The 25,728-nt window shown below is 54.1% G+C and overlaps 2 protein-coding genes across 9 annotated transcripts; both read left to right on the forward strand.

Annotated features, from left to right (window-relative positions):
* The first annotated feature begins 2,565 nt into the window (after nucleotides 1-2,565).
* Nucleotides 2,566-17,041, forward strand: PDLIM2 (PDZ and LIM domain 2). Of its 7 annotated transcripts, XM_084768254.1 has the most exons (11): nucleotides 2,635-2,773; nucleotides 3,206-3,260; nucleotides 5,073-5,167; nucleotides 5,921-6,072; nucleotides 8,092-8,161; nucleotides 8,266-8,417; nucleotides 8,595-8,676; nucleotides 12,109-12,191; nucleotides 12,356-12,483; nucleotides 14,012-14,129; nucleotides 15,885-17,041. In XM_084768254.1, exons 2-11 carry the CDS (start codon nucleotides 3,251-3,253, stop codon nucleotides 16,060-16,062), a joined length of 1,068 nt encoding a protein of 355 aa, XP_084624380.1. In that variant the 5' UTR covers nucleotides 2,635-2,773; nucleotides 3,206-3,250; the 3' UTR covers nucleotides 16,063-17,041. The 7 variants fall into 7 exon arrangements, with proteins under 7 accessions (XP_084624384.1, XP_084624382.1, XP_084624380.1 ...); XM_084768258.1 differs by lacking the exons at nucleotides 2,635-2,773; nucleotides 3,206-3,260 and adding an exon at nucleotides 2,566-2,584; XM_084768256.1 differs by lacking the exon at nucleotides 3,206-3,260 and having other exon boundaries at nucleotides 2,591-2,773.
* A 1,743-nt stretch (nucleotides 17,042-18,784) lies between these two features.
* LOC311589686 (uncharacterized protein C8orf58 homolog) lies at nucleotides 18,785-25,423 on the forward strand. 2 transcript variants are annotated; one of them, XM_084768252.1, is made up of 7 exons: nucleotides 18,785-20,939; nucleotides 22,407-22,885; nucleotides 23,186-23,326; nucleotides 23,450-23,552; nucleotides 23,705-23,820; nucleotides 24,064-24,170; nucleotides 24,552-25,423. In XM_084768252.1, exons 1-7 carry the CDS (start codon nucleotides 20,891-20,893, stop codon nucleotides 24,658-24,660), a joined length of 1,104 nt encoding a protein of 367 aa, XP_084624378.1. In that variant the 5' UTR covers nucleotides 18,785-20,890; the 3' UTR covers nucleotides 24,661-25,423. The 2 variants fall into 2 exon arrangements, with proteins under 2 accessions (XP_084624378.1, XP_084624379.1); XM_084768253.1 differs by having other exon boundaries at nucleotides 24,067-24,170.
* Nucleotides 25,424-25,728: the final 305 nt, after the last annotated feature.

Consider the following 25,728-nt stretch of genomic DNA (forward strand, 5'->3'; position numbering starts at 1 on the left):
ACCAGAGGTGCTGAGAACTAATGCCAGTGGCGACAAGGCAAGGCCTGATGGGAGAGTCAGAGCTGGGGACCCATGTGTGTTCTTGATTCTGGAGTGTTACCATGAGGTCACTGAACTTAAGGACATTTCTAACCACTCTCCGCTAACATTCTCCTTTTCTGTGCTGCATTCCCACCCCAAGCCCTTGTGTTTTTCTTTTGCAGGCTCAGGTCATTGAACATTCAGTTTGGGGAAGCCAGGAGTGGGTGGGGCAGATGGGAGTAGCCCAAGTAATTCTTCTTACCCAAGGGTTTGGTGGCCTCTGGGGACATTAGCACATCCCAGACCGGCCTTTCCTCCAGAAAAGGAAAACTCCATCTCTTTCTTGTTGAGTCAGAGTCTCACTTTATGACCCAGGTTGGCCTGGAATCAGAGGCTGCAGCCTCCACTTAGAGCCACCACACCCACTGATAGGAAGCTGGGCTCTTGCCTGTCATCGACAGTTGAACAGGCAGTAAGGTGCTACATGGGTGTCATTGAACCCAAACAGTACAATTGATGACAGGAGAGAAGTTCAGAAATCTGGGGGCCATGTCCTGAGTCAGGTCAACCTTATCTACCCCAGTGCCCTGTAGCCCCAATCCAGAGGCCCCCCGAGGAGGAGAATCACTTAGGACGATTTTGGGATGGCCTAAGGTTGGGCCGTCTCTCTTCTTCCTGGTACTCCTGCCTCCTTAGCCTGTCACTTGAGGTGTGCTGACCCGAGGCAAGTGGGCAGAGCTGGTAATTGGCATAAAGAGTGGTGTGCCTGGTTTTGTCAGGACAGGGGAAAGCCTAGGTGCACGGGGCAGTGGCCTGGCCCTGGCTAGTTCCTTGAGCCTTAGTGTGCCTTGGCCCTCAGCCAGGGTGGTTAAACAGCTGCTTGCAGAACGAGACCTGCGTGCCCTTCTGCCCTCCTCCCATTCAGTCCCTGCACCCAGTGCTCATCTTGGTCTGGCTCTGGATGGGCGAGTCCAGCCCATTCTTGTCTAGAAAGGATGACTCTCTGGGGCCCCCTGCTGGCCTGCTTTTGATCCCTCAACCCTAGCTTGCTTTATGTTCCTTGGAGTCCTCATGAAACACTTCAGGGTTGAAACACACACACACACACACACACACACACACACACACACACACACACACCCCACCACCACCACCACCCCGGGTAGAAACCAAACCTCTTTGATGAGGCCCTGGAGCCTCTCTCACCTGCCATGGGGCAGGTCTGTAAAATGGCTACTTTGGCACTTTGGCCTGGTGAAGAAGGCCAGAGGCTGTTACAATGGCCCCCCTCCTCCGCCCACCAGACAGGTGAAGGGTGTGTGGTGTGGCAGAATCATTCAGAGAAGGATGGGTCCTTTCTGCAAGCCAGAGTCAGGCCTGTGGATTTCGCAGCGGGATTTGTGAATACTCCACCCAGAGCAAGGAGGCCTGCGGATTAACCTGCGTGTTTACAGAGCCTGTCTGAGGATCCTTGAGGGTTCCCGAGCACAGTATGGCACAGAACCTTGCACACAGTGGGTGCTCAATAAATACAGTACTTGTTAATGAATATTGTTGAATAATTGATTGGATGAGCTGAAGGTGATTTTTTTCCCCTGTTGCCTGCCTTACTACCACATCCTTTTACCTTTCTGCTTTGTAATCCTTGAGCTTCTTCTATAGGAAATTATCTGTAGAGCAGGAGAGCAAGATGGATTAATACTTCAAGGGGAAACCCAAAGAGCTGTGGAAACTGCCTGTCCTGGCTTCGTTTCTCTGTTGCTGTGATAAAACAAAACAAAAAACAAAAGAACCTGTCATAGTCAGGGTTTGTATTGCTGTGATAGAACGTGACCAAAAGCAACTTGGGGTAAAAAGAATTTATTTCAGCTTGCAGTTCTGTATCACAGTCCATCATCGTCAAAGGAACTCGAGGCAGGAACTGGAGCAGAAACTGTGGAGGAACACTGCTTAGTGGCTTGCTCTCCACGGCTGGTAAGGCCTGCTTTGCTTATACCATCCAGGACCACCAGCTAAGGGATGGAACCGCCCACAGTGGGCCGGATCCTCCCAGCAGCAATCAGCGATCAAGAAACTACCCGCTGTCTGAGCGAAGCAGCTCCTCAGCTGAGGTCCCCCTCTTTCCAGATAAACTCTAGTTTGTGTCAAGGTGATAAAAACTAGTCAGCGCACTGCCCCAACGTCACGTCACACTGTTAAAAGGCAGCTGTGGCACTTGAGGATAGGACAGTGGGAACCCAAGGCAGTGCCTGCCCTACCTCATGTCTACTCAAGAAGTTTTCAGGGGACTGAGGGCAGAGCTTAAAGAGACAGTCCATACAGGTCTAGGGACCTGTGTCCAATCCGCAGCATCAAAACAAACAAACAAACAAACAAACAAAGATAAAAGGCTTCCGACCAGTGGCCCCTCCAGGAGGCCCTTGGGATTAGACTGTGGGAGAACCATTTACCTAACCAAGAGGAGGCTGTGGGAGGTGGGGCCAGGGAGGTGGGAGCAGGGAGGTGACTGGAGGCAACCTGGCCGAATGGCAACAACTATGCGCCACACCGGAGCACTTTGTAGGTGAGGAGGATGGTGAGGGTGGTGAGGGCAATCCTGTTGGGGATCTCGGAGGGAATGACTCACACCTGAGGCAGGCAGGTTACAGCTGGGTCCACAGGTGTGTTCCTCCGCGTGCCAAATTGAAAGAGCAACTGAAGAGGCAGGAGGCAGCTGCGTGGGCCCTGAACTCCCCAGGGCAAGGGTTGCCAGGTAAAGCTCTGGGGACCCCTCTGGTTAGATGGTGCCTCCTTCCTGGGTCTGCACCTGTTCCGTTGGCCTGAGCCCTGGAGCCTGACCTAAGGGGTGGAGCGGAAAGGGTCCTTGGTAGTGGTTGGAGATAGCCCATAGCAGGCAGGCTAGTGGGAGAGGAGGTACCCGGTGACCTTGGCAAGCTCTCTCCATCTCTTCTGGGTCTGGGCATGCCTCCCTGCTTAGGGCAGGGTTGAGGGGTATCTGAGGGTAAGTCATCGCACAGGCAGCACAAAGCATCTGTTGGAGAAGAGATAGGAGGGTGGAGGGGTGGCCCAGGTTTGAGATTTGCGGGTGTCTGGAACTGCATCTGCTCCAAATTCGGAGCCAGGAGTGGGCAGAAGAGTCGGGCGGACCACAGACAGGTCCACCAAGCTAGCGATTGTTTGACAGAGACCTGGGGACCGCGGCATCGAGGGCTCCTTTCCTACGAAGGAAATGCGAAGGGGTAGGACGCACTCTTCGTATTTTGAGCCTGGTGGAGAGGGTCTGTCATTTGAACTGACCCCCTGTACTCCGGGACAGTTCAGAGGATACGGGAACCTCTGACCGGTTTCAGCCTAGAGGCTGCTTCAAGGAAAGTCTGCACTCCCACTCTCAGCTCCCCCGCAAGGCGCGGGCGCAAGGTGGCGGCACCCGGGCTCAGCCTCGCAGAGGAGGCGGCTTCCCGGGCCAGGGGCGGCGGCAGGGGCGGCCCCGGGATCACATGGGCGGAGGCAGGTCCCGGAGCCCCGGGCGAGCTCTCCCTAGAGTTGGACAGACGGCTGCGGTGGAACGGCGGCGGCTCCTCGTCCTTAACTCCCTCCGTTCTTCCCTCCCTCCTTCCCTTTCCTGGCCGGCCTAGCCGCTCAGCCCGACCGGCAAGCGGCAGCCAGGTGAGCGCGCGCCCACCTGCACCTTCCGCGGGCCACCGCCCTTAGGGGATCTCCGCCTTCCCTGACAGCACCCCTAGGCCCAAAGCTCCCCTTCTCTGAAGCCTCTCTTCGCTCTGGGTACCGGGTGGCTTGGATTCGCCTCTGACCCGGACACCCGTCCTCCAGTCTCGGGCCTCCGGGGTACTTTGGTCTCGGTGGGAAGCCTAGCTAACGCTAGGCAATTCCCGTAGCACTCGCAGCACCGGGTCCACTGGCCGGCTCAAAGATCTGAGAATTCTCAGGCGTTTGCAGACTTTCAGCGATCATATTAGACACAGGAGCTGGCCCTGGGTGAAAGGGAAAGCCAGCTGCTTGGGGACAGGACAGTCGAACTGCTGGTTCGGATGTCTCCCTCCCCCTTTATGCTAGGCCTTGATGTTCTTGAGATATTGGACAGTACTTACTGACTCCATATCTCCCCAGGGACATCCTCAGGATGGGTGCTGGGCTTGGGTGGTGCCTAGCCTGGCATTGTAGCTTCCTGCCTGGGTTGGCTCCTGGCTCCAGACCTAGAGGCTCAGGAAATCCTAGGAGGGCCTGGTCCACAAAGACACTCCCTCGTGAGGCAGAGGGTGCTGTGGGTAGGAAGCGTGTGGCCAGACTGGGCAGCATCATGAACATGCCCTGCTGGCCAGCACCAGGGTGGGTGTGGGTGTGGGTGTGCCTCCCTTGGCAGATGAGCCTTGGCTTCCTTGCTCAGGCTGTTCAGAGGGCACAGCAGGCCCCTAGAGGAGCCAGCAAGCTTCCTCTTGTTCATCTGAACCCAGTTGTCAGGGCCCCACCCCCCACCCCCCACCCCGGCAGGTAGCCCCTCTGAACACCTTGGTCTGACACCTGGCAGCCCCAGATCTGTTAACTTCTTGCCATCTGGTGAGGCCACCCCAAAGCTTGCCGTCCTCCTGTGTGGGAAATTCTGCTCTACACAGAGCGTGCAGGAAGTATCTTGTGCTCTTAGCTTTGGGGACAGGAAATGAGCCCTTAAGGTAGTAGTGAAGGGGGGGGTTGGGTGGGGTGTGAGGTGCCCTAACTCCTACCGCCTACTAGTTCCTTCCCACCGTCCTCCCTCAAGCACTTGTGTGGAGGTCTGGGTGCCTGCCAGAGGGACTGCTGCCCCTCTCAGGAGATCTGCTAGACTGAAGACCCTAGAAGGGGGAACTCAGAGTCAAGGTCTCCCAGGGCGGCGGGAGGAAGTGGAACTCTCCGAGAGGGAGGGACTTAGTCACTTCCTCTACCACCCAGGCTCAGGCCCTGCTGGGCTGCTTGGGGAGACTTGTCACCCATCTTCTCCCTTTTCCTTGGGGTGTATAGTGGGAGTGGGTCCCACCTCCCAGTTTTCTCTTCCTCAGGCATGGCGCTGACTGTGGATGTGGTGGGGCCAGCACCTTGGGGCTTCCGCATTAGCGGAGGCAGAGATTTCCACATGCCCATCACTGTGACCAAGGTAAGGTCTGTTTTTAGGAGATAAGGAGCTAGCTACCCCCTGAAAATGAGGGGTGTCTTGTTTCCCACAGGTACTCTCCCTAATTTGTTCTGGAGCCTGAGGCTTCCTCTGCGCAATGTTGGCCAGGGGGACAGTGTGCTCTGTTGCCATGAGTATGTGAGGGCTCCTTCAGGAAAGCCAGTAGGAGATAAGAGGACAAAGACCTAGGACAGGGCCTGCCTTTTGCCCTGCAGTCTTGAACCTCGCACCTGTTGGCAGCCATTTGGGGTGGTTATAGGACAAGAGCTTCTGCAAGTTCTGGGTAGGTTGGTAGTTTCTTTTTCACCTGTGCCCAGGCTCAGGCTGAGGTCCTGGCAGGAGAGCAGTCATCGTGAGGGCGGTATTTAGGCAGCGACCTGTAAGGTATGATTTGTACAGGCAGGGTTCTTTATCCAGAGTTTTCCCAAGCTCTCAGTTCCTGACATTCTGCCATCACATTCCTTGGGAGGCCCATGATTAAACACCAGTGTATGTGTGTGTGTGTGAGTGTGTGTGTGTGCACGCGTGTGCGCACGTAGGCTGCCACTCAAGCCTGTAAGGGATTAGCTGACAAGCTGAGAGACTGGGAAAGGCAGAAGAAAAGGTGGTAGAGGTACAATCCTGCTTCTGCACTTCTTGGGCAGCAGGAGGTCCCTTCTGCTCCAGCCCTCTCAAACTGTACCCCTACCCAGGGTGGGTACTCACCAGCCAGCATCTGGCTCCTCATCCCTATAGGTAACAGAGCGGGGCAAGGCTGAGGCAGCTGATCTCCGGCCTGGCGACATCATTGTGGCCATCAATGGAGAGAGTGCAGAGAGCATGCTACATGCCGAGGCCCAGAGCAAGATCCGACAGAGTGCCTCACCCCTACGACTGCAGCTGGACCGGTAGGCCTTCTACCTCCACTGGCTAGTCCTGCCACCTTTCCCTCTTTTCCACTTGCCCACTGCCAGCCACGCAGCTGCCTTCAACCCTGCGTACAGCCACAGTGCGGTCCCATCCCAGTCTTCCAACGCTCTTCTGACTCTTGGGAAGTCCTCAGCTCTGGGCCTGTGCTAGGGAAAGAAAAGGAAGGTGTCCCAGTAACCATGTGGGTATAGGTGGGCGCCAGGCTGGGCATGCAGCCACAGGAGAGGTGGGGCAAGCTGGCACCAGCTACCTGGAAGCCCGGGTTTGACTGGTTCCCAGGAGTGTGAATGGCACAGGGTGTGGGCATGAAGTGGTTGAAGAGAGGAAACTTCTGGGCAAAGTGTACCCTAGCCGGAGTCTTCAGTACCCTTGTCCCTGAGAGATGGCTTTTTTGTCAGTCCAGGTGGGGATAGGAATCAGGGACTCATGACTCACAAAGCTTACTGTCACTGCTCATCACTCTTTGGGGCTTCGCCATTGGACATGGGTCCCTGCACTCATGAGCCGTGGTATGTGTGTGTGTGGGGGGGGGGGGGCAGGCAGCGACAGGTGGCTACTCAGAGTGGAGCGTCAGAGTGAGTCACAAGTCAAGAATGCTGGGGGATTCCTTGGTCCAAAGACTCTCTGGGCAGGCCAGCAAAGGAACTGGATGTCATTTGCTTCTCTGTCTGCCTCTGCCCCGCTGCCTGACTTTCTTGTGGCCCTGCCTCTGCTCCCCCTCCTTACCCATGGGCCCTGCTGGTAGGTAATACTTACTGTAGAGGCAGGCTCCCAGGATACTGGCTGTCTTCATATCGTTCTGTCCCTGAGTGTTTGGAGGAGACAGACCTAAAGGAGGAGGGTGGAGGGGGCCTCATGGCATCTGGGAATGGGACCAAAATCCACAGGAGGCAGCAATCAGGGGAAGATCTGCTGACACTGTTGCTTGCTGTTAGGTCCTTCTTGGAGGAACCTGGCCTCTGAGGATGTGGGCCTGGCCAGCTCAACACCAGGCGAGGATCTTCATCCTTTTTTCAAGACTCCCTCACCCCCAACTCCTCAAATCCTTCTCCCAACTCTTTAGGAGACATTCAGAAGCACCGAGGCAGCCCCTCGCCCTCACCTGACTCTGTACCACTCCCCCTGATCCAGGTTGCCAAGGCAACCTTTCTAGAAGGGGGCAGAGGTCCAGGAAGTTAGTGATGGTGATGGCAGGAGGTGTTGGGCGCTCTCCTCACTTTCACCTCTGATGTCCAGTGACCGCCCACTCTCCGTTCCTGTCAGCGTCAGTGGGGGGAGTTTTATAAGAGGGTCCACTTCAGTCAGAGGAGCCTCTCTGGCTGGCTGGCCGGGTGTTGAGCCTTCTTATAACCTCAATCTCTAAGTCCCCCCATTTTTCCCATCTGGAAGGGAAGGGAAAGCTGGATTCAACCCTTGTTTTGCTGGGGAGGAGTCTGGGAAAGGCATTCCTAGTGGCTTTCCCAAAGACATTGTGGCCATCAGCAGGGCAGCTGGTAGGGACAAACCTATCTGTGAGGGAAAGTAGGTGCCTGGCCCAGCCAACGGTGGGCTTTGGGACCTGGGACAACTCGCTTTCTTTCTTATGGCTCTGGTTTCTCCACAGTTCAAAAGACAGGGGGTTATTTGTACGGAAGGGCACATCTTCCTTACAGTTGGTCTCAAGAAGGTGCTGTCCTGTAACAGTCTAGATGACATGTTAGAAAAGAGGGATGTGGGTCCTGGGGGTGGGGGTGGGGTGGGTGGGCGCGGCAACTTCTGATAAACTGAATTTATCAAAGCATTTTCCTGAGACTCTGTCCTCTCCGTGTCAGTGCTGAACCTAAGAAGAGTGGTGGCTGATGGGAGTCATGTGCTTTGAACGTAACAAAGTTAAAAGTCCAATGTCCAAGTGTCCTGGGTGCTTGGCTGGTCTGAAGAACCCGGCCTAGGAACAGTATTCAGGAAGGAGGAAGCCTGGGATCCTGTGACCGTCAAGTCTCCTCTCTCTTGTCTCTCAGGTCCCGAACTGCCTTTTCTGGGCAGACCAATGGGGGGGGCTCCTTGGAAGTAGTGGCGTCTAGATTCGAGGTAAGCTGGGCCTTCCAGCCATGAGCTACGGCACCCCCCAAGTACCCTTGAGGGGTGCAGCCAGCAGGGCCATGCCAACTCTCTCTTGGCCTCTTTCTCCGCAGGGCTGTCTAAGGACGCGCCACGACAGCCAGTCCTCCTGGAGGCCTGCTTACTTCAGCCCAGCCTCCCTTAGTCCCAGGGCGGGCAGCCCTTTCTCCACTCCACCCCCAGCCAGCCCACTTGCCCTTTCTGGAGAGGATGAGATTGGCTGCAGGTGAGCACAGTAGCCAGGGAACCTGGCCAAGTGAGCCCCCAAGTCTGGACCTGGCCCCTCAGAGTCTCAATAGTTATATGTAGGGGACCCTGCCCCCCCCCCCCCGCCCTTCCTTCCCGGGCCAGGCTGTGTGGGCTCTGCACCCACCCACCCACCCACCCACTCTTCCCATTTCAGTTTCCAGAATCTGACCCAGTCACCACCGGGCCTTGCTGCTACCCATCACCCATCTTACCTGGGCCACCCCACCAGGCAACAGGTGAGGCGCCCTGTCTCCCAGGCCACTGGCTGCCGTTGGTGCTGCTGACAGTGTCAGCAGCTGGCAATGCCTGAATAGCCCTGTGGGACCGTCCCCCTAGCGACAGGTATACTATACCCCTGAGCCAGAAAAGCCAGCTAGCTCTGAGGCCACTGTGCATTCCTCTCTGTCCACATCGCCCCCCCCCCATCCAATCCCCAACTCCCATCACACTGGCCCCCCTCCACTCTGCTGGCTTTCTTTCTCCCTTCTCAGTATGTTTCTTTTGGGCTGTGGCTGAAATAGTTTTGCTGATGCTGTTGGGTTGGATCCCTCTCTGTGCTGCTGGCTGCTTCTCTCAAAGACATTCCTCTCTGGTACAAGCCCCCAACTCCCACCTCCAGCTCTTGATCTCCTACTTGGCCCAGAGAGCCTCCCAGGGACTGTGTGGTTCTGCCCCGTGCTGCCCTTGGCCTGTATTCCGTCTGCTCCTTCCACTGTTGAGCCCCTCCCCCACCATAGCCCCAAAGTCCCTGTGGCCACTGCTGACAGCTTAACCCCCCAGGTGGAATTTCTCCTCCCCCCCCCCCCCCAGGGCAGGGGCGGGGCAGTGAAATAGCTAGACAGAGGACAGTCCAGGCCCTCAGCTGCTGGGGGCAGAGTGGCTGGGGACGCGTCCGGCCATTTGGGTGAAGGGGACAAGGCCCAGCTGCTGGAATCTTACTTTTGGGTTGGTTCTGCATTCCAAAGAGCAGGGCCTTTGGGGGTGGCAAGGGGAGGAGAGGAAGTGAGGAGGGGTCTGGAGAAGGAAGGGGTGGAATTTGTGGTGATAGGCCCTGTGCCTACCCCAGGGCCAGCTGGGTGGGTGATGTGGCCACAGCTCCATCTTTAAGGAATTTAAGATGTGGCTGTTAAGATAAGACAAACATGCCAAACAATTTTGAAGCAATTAAGTATGAAACAGTGTGGGATTAATTACAAAAGCAGGAGGCATTCTGGAAAGGGAGAGGGACAAGTAGGTTGGGTGGCCTGGAAAGCCTCTGCTAGGAATTTTGCTGGACAGTGGAGGGAGCTTGGGGGGGGTAGGGGGAGGGGAAGGTAGGGCTTTGTTTAGAGAGGAATTAGCAGTGATCTGAAATTCTAAGAAGGGGGAGATGGGTCCCAACAAATCAACAGGTTTTGAGACAAGCTGGAAAAGGGTATATTCCCTTCTGGCCATAGAATTTCCTACAGGCTGTTGTTGGCTCAGCAGACCATGGGTGCTCAAGGGCAGATCTTCCTGTGGGGTCCCAGCTGGGCAATCAGGGATGGAGTTGGTGGTCCAGGGGGGTGTGATTCTCAAGCCAGCAGCAGCCTCTGAGAATTTCTATGCGAAAATGCTGGTAACTTATTATAAATACAGATCTCCAAAACCCAGCCCGGACCTGTGGTAGAGTGGGAATGGGGATTCAGAGCAGAAACTTGTGTTTTTGTTTTTGTTTTTCCAAGACAGGGGTTTTTCTGTGTAGCACTGGCTGTCCTGGAACTCACTCTGTAGACCAGACTGGCCTCGAACTCATAGAGATCTGCCTGCCTCGGCCACCCGAGTGCTGGGGTTAAAGGCCAAGAACTTGTGTTTTGACAAACCTGTGTGGGTCAAAAAAGAGCTGGGATCAGGGGGTAGGCAGGCCCTGCCTAGCACCATTGCTGCTGTGTTACTCAGAGCAGGGCCTTTTTCCTCTCTTGTCCTCAGAGTCAGGCTAGATTGACCCTGGGGACCTCTGGTCCCTCTCTCTCAGGCAGCTGTACCCTTTAGGCTCTTAGGAATGCATTCATGGAAAAAAAAAAACAAAACAAAACCCAGACCTCCTAACCCCTCAGGCTGTGCTGATGGGTCCAGTGTCATGGGGTCCACATCTCCCTCTTGAGTCACACTGTACTTTAGCGTCTTAGAGGCACTGAGACCACAGGAAAGAAGTACATTCGGTTTGATTATGTTCCTAACCTTTGTGGAACTACAGAATGTCTCCCAGTTCTCTGGCCCACCTCTGATGCTCACTATGAACGTCTCTGTGGGTCCCGTAGCACATTTGGAGCAGGGTTACTACTGGCGTGCATGTGATGGGCAGATGATGAGGCAGTGGCTTCGTGGCTTCGGAAAGGAAATGCCCCTTCTGTGGAAGCAGGGTCCTCACTTATCTGGGAGAGATGGGCGGGGTGGTGGTGGTGGTGGTGGGGTGCGGTGAGGCAAAGGCAGGCCTCTTCAGGTGATAGTGTTGGCTACCCAGGAAGAGCTGTGGGCCACAGGGAGCAGAGAGACTCTGTTTTTGCCGTGGGCTCTTGGTTGGCTGAGTCGAGAGAGCTGGGATATGCAGGGTATCTCTAGCCTCTCAGGTTCACCAAGTGAAAAAAACATACCCGTCCTCTTGCTGGGAATGAGAACTTGGCCTGAGAAGGAGCCTAGGTAGAAAGGATTCAGCCCCCCCCCCCCCCACCCAGCAGCCCCTCCCCTTTCTCCTTCGGCTATTGTCCAATGCAGGGCATATGTTGGCCTGCTCTTGAGGCCCTGAGAAAGTCATCACAGACTTTCTTTAGCCTGAAATAACGATCTAGGCGCCTTGGTATAGATGGAGTCCTGCCTCAGACCCCCAGGAAGCTTGGACCAGCTACTGTGGCCTAGAGCATGGTAGCAAAAGAACCCAACAGGGTCAGGGATGGATTTTGGTTGGAAGAACACTTCAGGATCTCTTCCCAATCCCAGGGCCCCCAATCTGACTGGCTGCTAATGCTCCCCTCTCAGGTCCCTCCAGATCCCGCTGGGGGAGGCAGGGAGGGGGAATCACACTGGAAGGAGTGCACCCAGGGGCAGGCTGGAAACAGGCTTCGAACCTAGATTATTTGTAGAGTGAAGCTGCTCATAACGCTTGAGGTGGTGGTGGTAGGGCCAGCCAGGCAGTCCCATACCTCAGATGGTGTCAGGAAGAGCCTGATCCTCTTAGGAGAGCTGTTTGAAGGTCCCTGAGGGGGGCTTAACCCTTTATACATATACATTTCCCCGGGTCTTGTGGCAAAAATGATTGGCTTCCAGGCTTGCTAAGTTTCTTTTCTGCTTCTTCTGTGGAATAGGAGGCCACATCTCTGTGGACAGGTAGCACAATCGGAATGTGAGGAACGTACCCAAAGGGTGTCTGTGTGGAGTCCTCCACATAATGTCCTCATTCTACTCCTTGTGGGATCCCTAATTTAAGCGTCTTTGCAACTGGGCGCTTGACCTCTCTCCCCCGCTGGGATCTCATCCTCCCTTTTGCATTGGCTCTGAAGGGCTAAGGGACAGAATACACTAGTGGGTCATTGAAGGCTAGGCGCCCCCTCGCGTTGATCTTGGGAACAGCATCTGGTAGTGCAGTCGGAACACGCTGGCCTCTGTGGGTGGGGGTGGGGGACTGACTCCTCCCTGCTGCTCTCCTCCCACAGGCCGGCCACAGTAGCCCAAGCGACTCCGCAGTGAGGGTGCTGCAACATTCTCCGGGACCTCGGTCCTCCAGTCCTAGGTTCAGGTACCAGCAAAGTCTTGCGGAGTTGGGTGAGCTCCTGGAGAGGGCTGGCTTCTTCGAATGGGATGGTAGTCTCCGCCCCTTCATCGGTTCAATCTCCTCTGCGCCTGGGTGTGTCCCAACACCCAGGTACAAGGGTCCTCATGCTTAGCTGTCTCTCCCCCCAGCAGCTTGGACCTGGAAGAGGACTCAGAGGTATTCAAGATGCTGCAGGAGAACCGTCAGGGACGGGCGGCCCCGAGGCAGTCCAGCTCCTTTCGGCTCTTGCAGGAAGCCTTGGAGGCTGAGGAGAGAGGTGAGGCCTCTAGGCTCTGGGATGGAGTAAGGCCCCTGGACTCCCTGGAATGAGGCCAGACAGACTAAGGAAGTAGTTTAAGGGTCCATAGCGGGACTAGGGATTAGGGGAGCAGAGTCAGGCCCCAGCTGCCTTAAAGAAGCTTACGTTCTGGTTGGGGTTACTGGGTACCCTCAGAAGGTGGTGGGTGCTACCAGTCAGAACCAGGAGAACAAGGGAGCGATAAAAACAGGGACTCCAGGCTCGGTCTCCAGGGAGGGGCCTCTTGGAAAAAGACGGATTTGACTTGGCCTTGACACAATATCCAAGACTCCAACGGGCCTTAAGACAGTGGCCTGGCTGGGAACACTATGGGATGTGGAGGCCAGCAACCAGAGAGCTTTGGGTTATGTGCACAAGAAAATGGCTTGGCCTGGAAGCATGAGAGGGTGTCAGGGAGGGCTAGCCGTGCTGAGGCAAGGGCCTTGGGAGCCAGCGCAAAGAGTGCTCTGCCCCAAGCCGGGCAAGATATCTTTGTGAACAACACAGTTTTACTCATTGGGAATACGCTGTTTATCCAGCACAGCAGATGTGTCAAGTCATACCCTGAACTCAACCCCTGAGGAGCTCCAATTATTCAGGATAGAGCCCTGGGAAGTTTCCACAGGAATGGGTACAGTGGTGGGATGTATGCTGTCCCTCCAGGAAACCAGGAACGATGCCCTTTATAGTAGCAGACAGAAGGGAGGGTGAAGCTGGCAGGACAGGGCTTGGAGCTGCAGAATGGCCAGTCTCTGGTAGCTGGTTCCAACTCTGTAGGTGTGTGGTGCTCACAGGGCTGTTTGCGGGAACAGAGGGGGCCCGAGTAACGTTTTGAAACAAATCCCACCTCCTGACTCTGAGGTTTCTAGAGATTAAGAGAGAAGCCACAGGGAGATTGATAGTAGTGGGGGCGGGAGCGGGGGTGGGGTGGGGGTGGGGTGGGGTGGGGCGGGAGTGGGGGTGGGGTGGGGTGGGGGCGGGGGTGGGGTGGGGTGGGGGGAGAGAGTACAAACATAAGGACACTTCATGGGTGCCTCAGACTCTCAGTGAAGCTTGGACAATAGCTGCCCAAAGCCTCTGTGCTTGATCTTGGTGTTTCCCTGGCTCAGATGCAATGATGCATATAAAAAGCCCTTTGAAAGGGCCATACAAAGACACTGTGATGTTCTTATGACCCAGTATTGTCTGTGTATATCATCGTGACCGGCTCACAGAAAGAGAACACCAACTGGTCTGTCAAACACAGGCACAGATGTTCCTAGGTGGCTTTGGACGGACAGGGTTCAGTCTTTGCCCAGGGTCTGCCTCAGTCATCACCTTTTCCTTCTTTACCTGTTTGCGTACCCACTGGTGCGTTAGAGGGCCGTGCGAAAGTGTGCCTTTGGCAGCAAGTGTGGGAGTGACCTGGGGGAGGAACTGAGGAATGTCATAAAATGCCATTAAGCTGGCATGGATACCTCTGTGGTGGACAAGCAGCTCTCACGCGTCTGTCTCCTGCCCCTCCCAGGTGGCACGCCTGCCTTTGTGCCCAGTTCGCTAAGTCCGCAGGCTTCTTTGCCCACCTCCAGGGCCGCAGCCACCCCACCCAAGCTCCACACCTGTGAGAAGTGCAATGTCAGCATCTCGTAAGTATCGGAGGCTGGGTGACGGGCGCACCGTGGGGAGCACGGGGCTTTCAGGCAAAGCTGGGCCAGTTAGTCAGGGACCATAGAGGAAAGTGTGGCCAAAGAGCTTCCTGTTCACAATGAATGTTTGACTGCTCCCTGCCCACCCCCATTTTCTCCACTCTGCAAAGGAATGAAAAAGGCTACCACATTTGGTTTTTCCTACATAGTCCCCAAGCTTCTAGAAATCTGTCCCCAGATGAGGCACCTCATGCATCTTGGAAAAACTGGGTCTCCTTCCCCTGACCCAGGTTCATTTCTCAGCTCGTGGTATTATAATGTAGCCCTTCTCTCTAGTTAAAAAAAAAAAAATAATAATAATGCTGGAAGCTAGGAGTCGTGGTGCACACCTTTAATCCCAGCACCCAGGAAGCAGAGGCAGGTGGATCTCTATGAGTTTGAGGCCAGCCTGGTCTACAAAGAAAGTTCCAGGACAGCCAGGGCTATTACACAGAGAAATCCTGTCTCGAAGAACCAATAAACAAACAAACAAACAAACAAATAAACAAAGACGCTGGTACCCCTCCCTCTATGCATGCCAACACTGAGAGTCAGCTGACTTATTTTGGGCAATGCCTTGACCTTTCCTGGCTGTAGCTTTCTCATTGGCTGGGCGGGATAGTGTCCTGTACTCTGAGAAAAGTAGGTGGGAAACTGGTGCCTCTCCCAGGAGCCTGTGTCCCTGTCCCTGTCCCTGTCCCTGTCCCTGGAGGGCTTATAAAGCACACAGCACGTAACTAACCCCAGGGTATCAGTTCTGATTTCACTGCCTTGTAATGCTGACGCTATGAGTTCTGTATCCAGGTCACTCTGTGACGGCCACTGCCCAGGGGACATAGGGGATTTCGTCAGTCTGTGAGACTGGGTCTGCCTCAGACTGTATGCTCTTGCCTAACTAATGCTGTAGTCATGGGCATGTATGAGCATGCCTGGCTCAAGGTTTAACACTTATTTTTAATTAAAAAATATTTATTAGTGTATGTATGAGTGTTGGACGTCACCACGGCATACATGCGAAGATCAGAAGACCACGCTGGGCGGTGGTGGCACAGGCCTTTAATCTCAGTGGTTTGGAAGCAGAGGCAGCTGAATCTTTTGAGTTCAAGGCCAGCCTGGTCTACAGAGCGAATACTAGGACACCCGGGGCTACACAGAGAAACCCTGTCTGAAAAACAAAAGGCAAACAAACTACCAAGACAGCTTTTGGGAGTTGGTTTTCTCTTTCTGCCATGGGTTCTGGGGATGGTACTTAGGTTGCCAGGCTTGTGTGGCAAGTGTTTTCACCCAGGAACCATCAGTCTGGCCCATTAGGAGTCCTAGTGGGGTGGATTTTGTTTGTTTTTTGTTTGTTTGTTTGTTTTGCTTTTTTTGAGACAGAATTTCTCTGTGTAGCCTTGGCTGTCCTGGACTTGCTTTGTAGACCAGGCTGGCCTTGAACTCATAGTGATCCGCCTGCTTCTGCCTCCCAAGTGCTGGGATTAAAGGCGTGCGCCACCACGCCCAGCCCTAGTAGGGTGTTTGTGCTTGTCTATGTTGATACTTCTGTCAGTAAAACGAAATTCCTGAGAGAGGCTTTTGGGAGCCAAATGCCTGAGGTATTTGTGTCTGAGGTTTTGACTGGCTGGGGAACAGGTTTCCTGGGAATGGTGGCCTCGTGCCAGGTCCTCCTAACTAGCCAGCCTATGTCCTGAAACTAATGGCTCTCCCTTTCTGCAGGAACCAGGCCGTCCGCATCCAGGAGGGGAGGTACCGGCATCCTAGCTGCTACACCTGCGCAGACTGTGGGCTGAACCTGAAGATGCGCGGTCACTTCTGGGTGGGCAATGAGTTGTACTGTGAGAAGCATGCTCGCCAGCGCTACTCGATGCCTGGGACTCTCAGCTCTCGGGCCTGAACCTCACAGCGCTCGGCCTGTCTGCACCCTCAGAGTCTGCAGACGTGACCGTACTGAGAGCAAGCAGGGAGGGGGTAATAGCAGGTGATGGATCTTACTTACGAACTAAGGTTGGGGAAGCCCCTTTGTCCTTGCTGGGTGAGGCCAAGGGCTGGGACTAGTCTCGGGCTGCAGGTACTGAGGACAGTTCCATTCTCTCAGGCCTTTCTCCTGCAGGCCAGGTACTATACTGCAGTCGGTAGTGGCCGTTATGTTTGACAGCTTTGCATATGGGCTTGGGCACAGATAAAAAGTATCTAAAAGGGAAAGCTGGACCTGAGGTTAATGATACTCACAATGTTAAGTTTCTAGCATATGAACTCTCTATATGTGGATATAATTAAGTAGTGTCCTTCCGCTGGGCAGTGGTGGCGCATGCCTTTAATCCCAGCATTGGGAGGCAGAGACAGAGGCAGAGGCAGGTGGATCTCTGTGAGTTCGAGGCCAGCCTGGACTACAGAGGGAGTTCCAGGACAGCCAGAGCTGTTATACAGAGAAACCCTGTCTGGAAAAACAAAGTAGTGTCCTTCCTTCCTTTCACTGTTCCTGGAAGAGTCTTTATTTATGGTTACCCTCTTATTTCCCCTCCCTTAAGCATCGTCACCTGTGGGTGCACCCCATTGCAGAGGCCTGCTTCTTCTTGTTCTTTTTGTACCTTTGAGACACCTCAAATGTACAATTCTGCCTCATCCTTCCACATGCTGGGACCACAGGCACATGCTCTGCACATTCAGTGACTTTTCTTCTTCTTCTTCTTCTTCTTCTTCTTCTTCTTCTTCTTCTTCTTCTTCTTCTTCTTCTTCTTGTCTTTTTTTGAGACAGGGTTTCTCTGTGTAGCCTTGGCTGTGTACTTGCTTTGTAGACCAGGTTGGCCTTGAACTCACAGTGATCCACCAGCCTCTGCCTCCCGAGTGCTGAGATTAAAGCGTGCACCACCACACCCGGCCGTGACTTGCTTCTTTAAGTCAGAGGTATAGGTATTCTTGACTCTTTAGTAAAGGTGCTCCTTAAAAAAACATTTAAAAAAAAAGATGCTTGCTTGTGTTTGGAGGGAGGGGAGAGACACAGAAACAGAGAACCAAGGAGAGGCTTCCTGACTAGACAGCCAAACACTCCACACACTCATCTGTGGGCAGAGCTGCACTGGGGATTGGCCCTCGCTTAGTGTGGATGCCACCGGCCTTACTGACTTCCACAGTATGCACATGAACCGGACAGGCAGGAAGGGGGAATCCAGCAGTGGTGTGTGGGTGGGTGGAGGAACTTGCTCCATTTGGAACAATGATTTATCAACCAAGGATAACCTTGGACTAGGACTTGCTCAAGAAGGGCTGGGGCCTGAGACAATCCAACAGAGTACACACCCCAAAGAACCACCCACCAAGAGCTGGGTCTCTGGGCCAGACTGGTCTGCTCATACCTGAATGCTTTCTGCTGGCTTCATTGATTGGAGGACAATACAACAGGTATGGTGGGTGCTCAGCATCCTGTCCCATGTAGGGTGCGTTTGCACAGGGAGGAGGTAAGGAACAGTGGTCCTCTGCAAACCCTTCTGTTTTGGTCCGATCTATCAGCCACCCTTAGCTTTAATCTCAGAGGACACTTCAGAACATTTTTTTAGGCATTGTTGTATGTTCTAGCCATGCCCCAAGTCAGCCTGGGGATGGAGGTGCTTATGAATCTTTATTTTCACAGAGGTTCAAAGCCAGCTTTGGGGGGTGGGATCTTGATGGAAGTCACTGTTTGGGAAAGGAATCTTGGCAAAGACCATGTTGCCTTCTTAGACACCCGTGAATATAATTTATACCTTGGTATAGTCATCTCACCTTTTGCCTGGTTGGCTGCCTGAAAATGAGCCTCTATTTTTATAGAAAAGATCAAGGCTAGCTGGCTGAGGCGTCTGTCCTGCTGGGCCACTGGTTAGAAAGGAGGTGGTCAGTCTCTTTGGTGCCATCTAGTGTTCAATGATCCCACTGCAGGGAAATGGCTCACAGAAAAAGAACTTGGAATTTGGGCTTTGGCACATTGGGCAAGCAAAAGGGTCACCTCCCCACACACACACCACACCACATCCCTCCCCCCCCCCCCCCGCCACTTTCCTGGAGATAATGTGGTATTAGCAGCCATGGGGCTGATGTCATAAAATACAGCTAAGGCTGTCTTGGAACAGACCAAGGGCTGCTGTGTACTCAAAGCTGTAGCCATCTGAGGGAGGACGGATGCATGGGTTGAGAGCTGGGTGGCGGCCAACAGACCACTCAGTCTAAAGCAGTGGCTGCTAGAAAACCTACACTGAGATCAAGCCAGATGCGACAGGAACTTCGCCTTGAGGTTTTTAGGGATGCTCAGAAAAGGCTGAAGCCGTGAGTGACAGGTTGGGAAGGGAACTTTGGAGAATAAGTTCAAAAATGACAGATTTGTTAGAAGTGGCCCAAGCATCTAATGAGCCTCCCTTCAAACAGAGCTGGGAGAGTGATGCTCAGTTAGTTACACAGTTGGATAACAGTGGCTAAGACTCTGGGGCAGTGGTCCTCCTCAACCTTCCTAAGGCGGGGACCTCCTAATACACTTCCTCATGTCGTGGGTGCCTCCCAACCATAACGTTGTTTTTGTTGCTACTTCATGACTGTAATTTTGCTGCTGTCATGAATCATAACATAAATATGTACAAGGTCTCTGATATGTGACCTCAAAAGGGGGTCAAGACCCACAGGTTGAGAACTGCTGCTCTGGAGCACTCTGGGTGTACTAGGATGTTTGGAATGTTCAAACTGCGTTCTCACAGTTTAGAGGCAAGTGTCGGACTTCTGTGGACGGGGAGGACGTCTAGTTAGCAAGGGGAGGGAGTCAGGAAAAGAACCAAACTAGAACCTGTCCTCGTCTTCGCTTCACTTGTCCCTTGAGGCCAACTCAGTGCTGAGTTTCCAGGAAGCCAGCCAGCTTCCTGAAGTTGGGCTTCCCCACCGGAGGCAGAAGGACCAGGGCCATGGATGATCGGCCTGAAGCAGCTACAAACAGTTGAGCGGCGGTGCTCCTCCGAGGGCGGTGTTCCTCTGAGGGACATGATTTCCCATGTGGAGGTGGCAGAGAGAGGAGATGTAGGCATTGGCAGGTCCCACAGGGATATACAGCCCTTTGGGTAAGGAAGGACTGGCTGGATTCTGAGTTTGCAGAGCCTCAATCAGACCATTAGAAACAGAAGAAAGTCTATCCCACCACATCAGGCCAGTTCCCACGAGGGCAGTGACTGCTCAGACCTGGCCCAGCCTTGTACAAGGGGGTGGGGCCCTATCTGGGAGGGGACTGTGTGTCCGGGAGTGTACTTAGTGGGGTGTGTGTGGGTTCTTTGTGCTGAGACACCGCATTCCTGCTGGCTTGGCTTCCTGTTTCTAGATGCATTCCTGTGCCCTAGTCACCACGGAGACTGCAGCTGGGAATCTGGGCCCCACGTTTTCTAAATTCGGGGTGAGATCAGGCAAAGGATCCCCCCTCTTTACTTCTCCATGCAGGGTCTCACCTTGGAGGAGGGAGACACTTGACTTGCCCGGGGAGTTTGCTTCCCTGGATATCCTTGGACTTGGAGGAGGCAGTACTGTCAGGCCCAGCATCCTGTTTCCCTCATTATATCTGAAGGGACAGGAATGGGGGTGGCGGGGTAGGGTGGGGCACCCAGCTGCTCTGAAAACTCAAGCTGCAGGAAAAGGGCTTGACCTAAACATCAAGGTTCTGAAGATGGCAGAGACCTGCAACTCCGGCTCTCAGCTTGCATCCGAGTCAGGGGCCTCAGTTTCCTGATTTTTATAATACGGGAATTGGACTGTTGGTGGCTCTCTGATGAAGGAACCAGTGCGGAGCCTTTGAGGATGGGGTCTAGGAAGAAGCAAGGAGGGAAGCCCTAGGAGTTCCCATGACTCTAGTCCTTAGTGGCTTCTGAGAAAGCGCCAGCGCCATCTGGTCACCTGGTAGCTGATTGTCTGCTGCTGTCTGGACTCCTTTTAGAATGGGGTTGGGGTGGAATGGGACCCGGCCAAGGGTGGTGGCTGTTAGGATCAGGGAACCATTTAAACTACTGCTCAACGTCCAGGCGGCTCCAGGCTGTGGTTCACCTCTTGCCCACATCCTGCACATCCACCACACTCCAGCAACTTCGCAGTAGTACCCGGATAAGACAGAAGCTTGGGTTGGGTGGGGGGTGGGGGGATTCATAAGCAGCTCTGGACACGGAGTGCCTTGCGGTTGAGCGCTCTGTAGGTTTTCCCAGGGCGGAGAACCCTTCCCCCTTTCTGAGAGGCTGAGGAACCTGCCCTCAAGTCACACAGCCTGGAGGCCGGATGCAGGTCCTAGTCTGCCGTCTTCCCTCCGCCAGCCCTGTAGGGTTCCGTTTCCTTCCGGGCTGTTGTGTAGTGCAACTCCCGCACCAGTAGGTTACAAGCTGCAGCAGGAACACAGGCGGCCCCAGCAGTGGTGGGGCGGTGACCCCGCGAGGCTAGCCTGCTAGAGTCCTCCAGTGGGGCACGCTCCTCCAAGAGCACAGCATTAGGGTACTTCGGCAGCCAGAACTGGGGACTCGATGGCTAGGGAAGGGAGTCCTCAGACTGACCCTGCCTGTAGCAGCGCCCTCCACCTGCGTGCCCCGCCCCGCCCCGCCCATCCGCGGGGAGTGTCCCGGGACCTTGCCCAGCTGGGCGGGGACCGGCGCGCTGAGCAGCACGGACTCAACTAAAGCCTTGGGGACGCCGAGGATCCCTCTGGTGCTGCAGCGGTTTCCACGTCGAGCCGGGGACACGCCATGCTGAGCCGGCGCCGCGTCTTTGCGGTGGAGCGACTTGGCGGCCGGGGTGAGTCGCGTTGCCTCCCACCCTGGGGTCGCCTCCCGTTCTCAAGTCCCGCTCGAGCGGCGCCCACCGGCAGCGCCTCTTCTTTGCTTTGAAGGAGACGAGTGACTAGGCTGGGGATTCCTCACACAGTGCAGATCCTCCAGGATTTGCAGGTTAATCACCCACCACCGGCATCCTACTGGTCCGTGGCCTCCTTTCCCGCTAATTCCCCGGCGTGTGAATCCTTCTCCTCCTACCCGAGGTTGAATGACTCCGATATCCTGGCCCCAACTAGCAGTCCTGAAAGCCCCTTGGTAGCCACAAAATCATTTCCCGGGGAAAGTTGCAGGGCATAGGCTTCCTGGTACACTTCCTGACCCAGAGAGGACAGGCTGGCATCCTCTTCCCGCCAAAGCAGCCCTTGCTTCTGCCCGATTCCAACAGACCACTCAGACCACACTAAGGTCTGGCACAAAGGTGTCAATGGATGCTAGACAGAAGGGTGTGGAGATTCGTTCCTATAACCCTAACCCTTGGGAGGTTGAGACGGGAGGAATATTGGGAGTTCCAGCATAGTTTGGGCTACATAGTAAAACACCTTTTCAAAAACAAAAAAGTCAGTTTCCTTATTTTATTTCATAGTGAAAAGTATTGTGTTTTTTGTTGTTAAAAATTTGGACTTTTATTTTGTGTGGTTTACCTGTGTGGATTGGACAGGGCAGTCAAAAGAGGGCCTCAGATCGCTTGGAACTGGACTTGTGAACATCCATGGAGATGTTGGGAATCCAACACCCGTCTTCTGAAAAAAGCAGGCAGTACTTTACACCACCGAACCATCGATGAAACCCCAAGATTTCTTTCCATTTGTCACATGATTATCCTTTCTTGCTTAAAAAGACAAAAAAAAAAAGCTATCATTTTGTTGTTGTTGTTAGTTCTGTTTTGCAGAGAGCCTGGAACCCAGTGCCTTGTGCATGCTCTGAAAGCTCTCACTGTGTCACCTCCTAGCCCTGGCTGTTATTTTTATTGTTGTCCCCATAAACTCCAGGAGATACCTCATCCTGTTTCCTGGAGTGTGAGGGACTCCAAATAGCACTGTGTAGCCCCGACCTCCACCTTGCTCGTTCTCCCTTCCATATCTAAGGGGTCCAAGGCTCCCTGGTTAGACTTGAATACTTCAGGTGAACCCTAGGTAAGAGCCTCTTTAAGCCATTGCGTTGCTGATTGTCATGATTTGCAAGGACTTTGCCTGCTACATGCCCAAAGTGTAGCTTCTTGCTGGTTGACGTTTGTTGGAAGACCCCCCCCCCCCATCTAGACATCTTCCAAGCAGGGGTAGAACTTTATCCCAGTGCAGCTGTGGATGTCCTGTGTCCTTGCTCACCACTGGTACAGGGCACACCCCCTCAAGGGAATGCTGCCAGTTGCCAGGAATGCTGGGGGGCGTTGAGGGCAGCCTGCCCAGCTTGATACTGACTCTTCTTACAGATGGGGCCTTTGAGGACCTGGCACAAGGCTGTGTGGTACCAGGAGTCACCTGCACCTACAGACGGATACCAGACAAAACTCATGGGTGCTCACTGGACTTCACGGAGGGGCAGAGTGAGCCTAGTGATCTGGAGGGACGGGCGCCACTTCTGAAATTGGCTTCCCAGGACTCAGGCATGGAGATGGTGCTTGGGGACGGCCCCTTGGCTACCTTATCAGGACTTTCTCAAGATTCGCTGAACCTTGAGCCCACGGGGAGCCCCGAGCTGCCTTCTGCCCAGCTAGACAGGCTGCTGGCCAGACAGAAGCTGGAGCAGGTGTTGGAGAGGTCTCGAGAATTTCCCAGCTTATCAGGAAGGCGGCGCCGATCCCTGCAGCTGCTGAGCAGGCCTGTAGGTGGAGTGCCCATCTTTGCAGGAGAACAGGGGTCCACTGAGGCAGACACGGAGCTACAGGCTGGTGCGGAAGAAGCAAAGGTGGTGAGTATTCATCTTGGCTAAAGACTGGCATGGAGAAAGCCGAGCAGTGGGGCTTGTGGGGGACCCTTCCCCCCATTTTCCCTGGAGCTCTCTCGGGGTGGGGCATTCATTGCCCCTAATTGATGGTTGTGTCATTGCTTTTTGTTTCACCCAGCACCCAGCAGTATGTAGCCACCCCCACGGAGGAGGTAGACACATATGGGTACCATGCTAACTGGGCACCGGGGAAGCCGGCCAGGTGTGCCCAGAATGGATAGTCTTGGCTGACTGAAAATCTTCCTACCTTAACATGTCCCACAGGTGGGTGATGTGGAGCCTGGAGCCTGGAGCTGCCTTCCAGGGCAGGGTTTGCGTTACCTGGAACACCTGTGTCTTGTGCTGGAGCAGATGGCAAGGCTCCAGCAGCTGTACTTGCAGCTGCAGACCCAGAGACCCTCTAGGGTGAGTGATAAACAGGTACAGGTGGCCAGGCCAGTTTGTGAGGGAGAGAGGGGAAGGGTGGGACCCCTGAAAGCATGAATGCCTTCTGAACAGCCTCAGCTTTTTAACGGATCTCTGTTTCAGGATCCTGAGGAGGAAGACTTTGCTCCAGCTCGTTCATCTTTACATACCTCAGACAATAGGATGCAGGGGCATAGAGAGGAACCAAGCCAGACAAATGACTCAGGTAAGGGGCACTGATGTCTTCTTCTGCATCCCGCCTGACTGTGTGCCTGCCCAACGGTCCTACCAGCAGACAGCTTGAAGTGTACTTAGTGGGTTGCTGGGTTGCTCTCTGTTTGTTTCTGGCCCCCAGATGATGCGGTTCTCTTTCTGAAGGTGCAGAGGCAGCTCCACTCCCAGAGGTGGGGGCACTTGCCGCCAACAACCCTCCCAGGCTGCCGGAGGCCTTGCTGGAACCAACCCACGTCCTTCCACCCTCCCAGGGACACAAGGTAGTGATGGATATATTTGGAACAGGTGGTAGAATGAAGGTGCGAGGTGTGTGTGTGTGTGTGGGTCATGGGGATGTGTCAGGGCTGGTGCACCCCCCTACTCCAAATCAGAACTTTAGGGAAGAGACAGGAGACCTGTTTGGAGCAGGTGACTTGCTCTGACACTGAAGTCCCTGGGGGCTTCATTAGGGAAACGGGTAGCATAGAGATGCTTTGTATGATTCTCCCTTATTTTCTCTTCAGCAGGATCTTTCCTACTGGAACAAGGTTAAAGTTCTGCTCAGTCGGGTCCGTTGGAGGAGCCCCCAACTTCTTGAGCCTCCTGCTCCCCCTGAGAGTTCTGGACCCAGGTGAGTCTTGTGCTTGATTCAGGGTAAGGCAGTGGGGAGAGACTGTTGGGCCTGGAGGTTGATATTGTCCTGTGCTGACAGTTGTCATCTTAGTCCCTACGGAATTTGTGAGACAAACTATTGGAGAAGATGCCCCCGTTTGTCAGGGAAAGAGGAACGACCTACGCAAGATTAGGAAAGAGTCTTTCCCCAAGCCACAAGCAAATTATGGGCGGTATCTATCTTCACCCGCCAAGGCCTCACTGAAATTTAGCGGATGGTGAGGTCGACACACGGAGGATGAAGTCTGTCATGTTTGGAGGCTGCTTCTCAGATGGTAAGCAGTGTTTCACAGCGTCACTTTCTTCCTTCCTGCCTAACTTCTCCTTTGCTTTTCTCTAGGATGGAGTTCAGGGACGTTTCTGAAAGGCCCCAGTGCCACTCCCACCGGAAGACCTTTATTCCCTCCTTGGTGGTTAAGAAGCCACGAACAAAAACTCTTTCTGTATGACCTCCTGGTGTCACCGGGTGACCTTGGGTGGAGGGGATCTGCCATGAGGTCCCTCACCTTTTGGCTTACTGCTGCTCCTCTGCGCTGCCAGGAAAGGCTGTTGCTCACTGCTCCTCTTCAAGGTGAGGGCCAAGCCTAAGCAGCGTTGGCCAAGGAGCCCTGCTTCCCTGAGAGGCCCTCAAGTGCAGTTCCAGCACTCTCGCTCCTTGTCAGAAATCTCTGGGCTTAGGCACTGTGAACTGACTCATTTATCAGGTGCTCACAGAGGGTGTTTGGTGTGATAACGTGTCAGCGTGTCGCAGATGTATGTTTAAGCAATCTTTGCTGGACTTTCCACTGCCTGGTTTCAATCATCTGATGGAATCACGCACCCAAGGAGTTGGTGTTTTGGGTGTAACCGGAAGGACAGCACTGGTCCTCATCCCACAGTGGACAGTTACTGATGGGGATTTGCAGTGTCTTCTTCATACTGGCGACAGCAGCTCTGGGACAGAGAACAACGCTGCCTCGGCTACCTTTGTATTTGAGTCATGGCCCTGAAGCACGGCCTTTGAAGACTGAATGAGGAATGGGGGCAAGACCAAGAATAATGTGAGGAATAGCAAATAACTTCTAAGGGCAATCCTAAGTTGCTATGTTCTATCCTGGGATTTAAGATCATGGCAAAGCCTCTTTAATTTATGAGCCACAGCTTTCTACTTGGGATGATGCCTGCCTCGCCTACCTCATAAGCTTGTTAGGAGGATAAAGTAACATTAAATTCGCTCAGTATGTGCTGTGACTGTTAACAGGAAAAGGTGTGCTGCTGGAGGCAGATAGGAACGGAGTAATGAAGGGGAGGTCAGAGGTTAAGAGAGGGTAGTGACTGTTAATAGGTGGGAAAATGGCCGCATTGCTGGCAAGATTTTGTGTAAGTCATTTAATTGAGATGTAGTATATTTCATTTTTAAGAGTTCGGGCACAGATTTCTGATATGGTAGTGCTGTCAATTGAAGGGTAGAGATCGGGATGGGGTGCTTTAGTCAGACAGAATGCGGGCTAGAAATTGCCCAGTGGCACTTTTGCTGC

This window comes from Acomys minous (genome assembly GCF_964271855.1).
Source record: "Acomys minous genome assembly, chromosome: 18".
In the NCBI taxonomy this organism is placed as follows: domain Eukaryota; kingdom Metazoa; phylum Chordata; class Mammalia; order Rodentia; family Muridae; genus Acomys; species Acomys minous.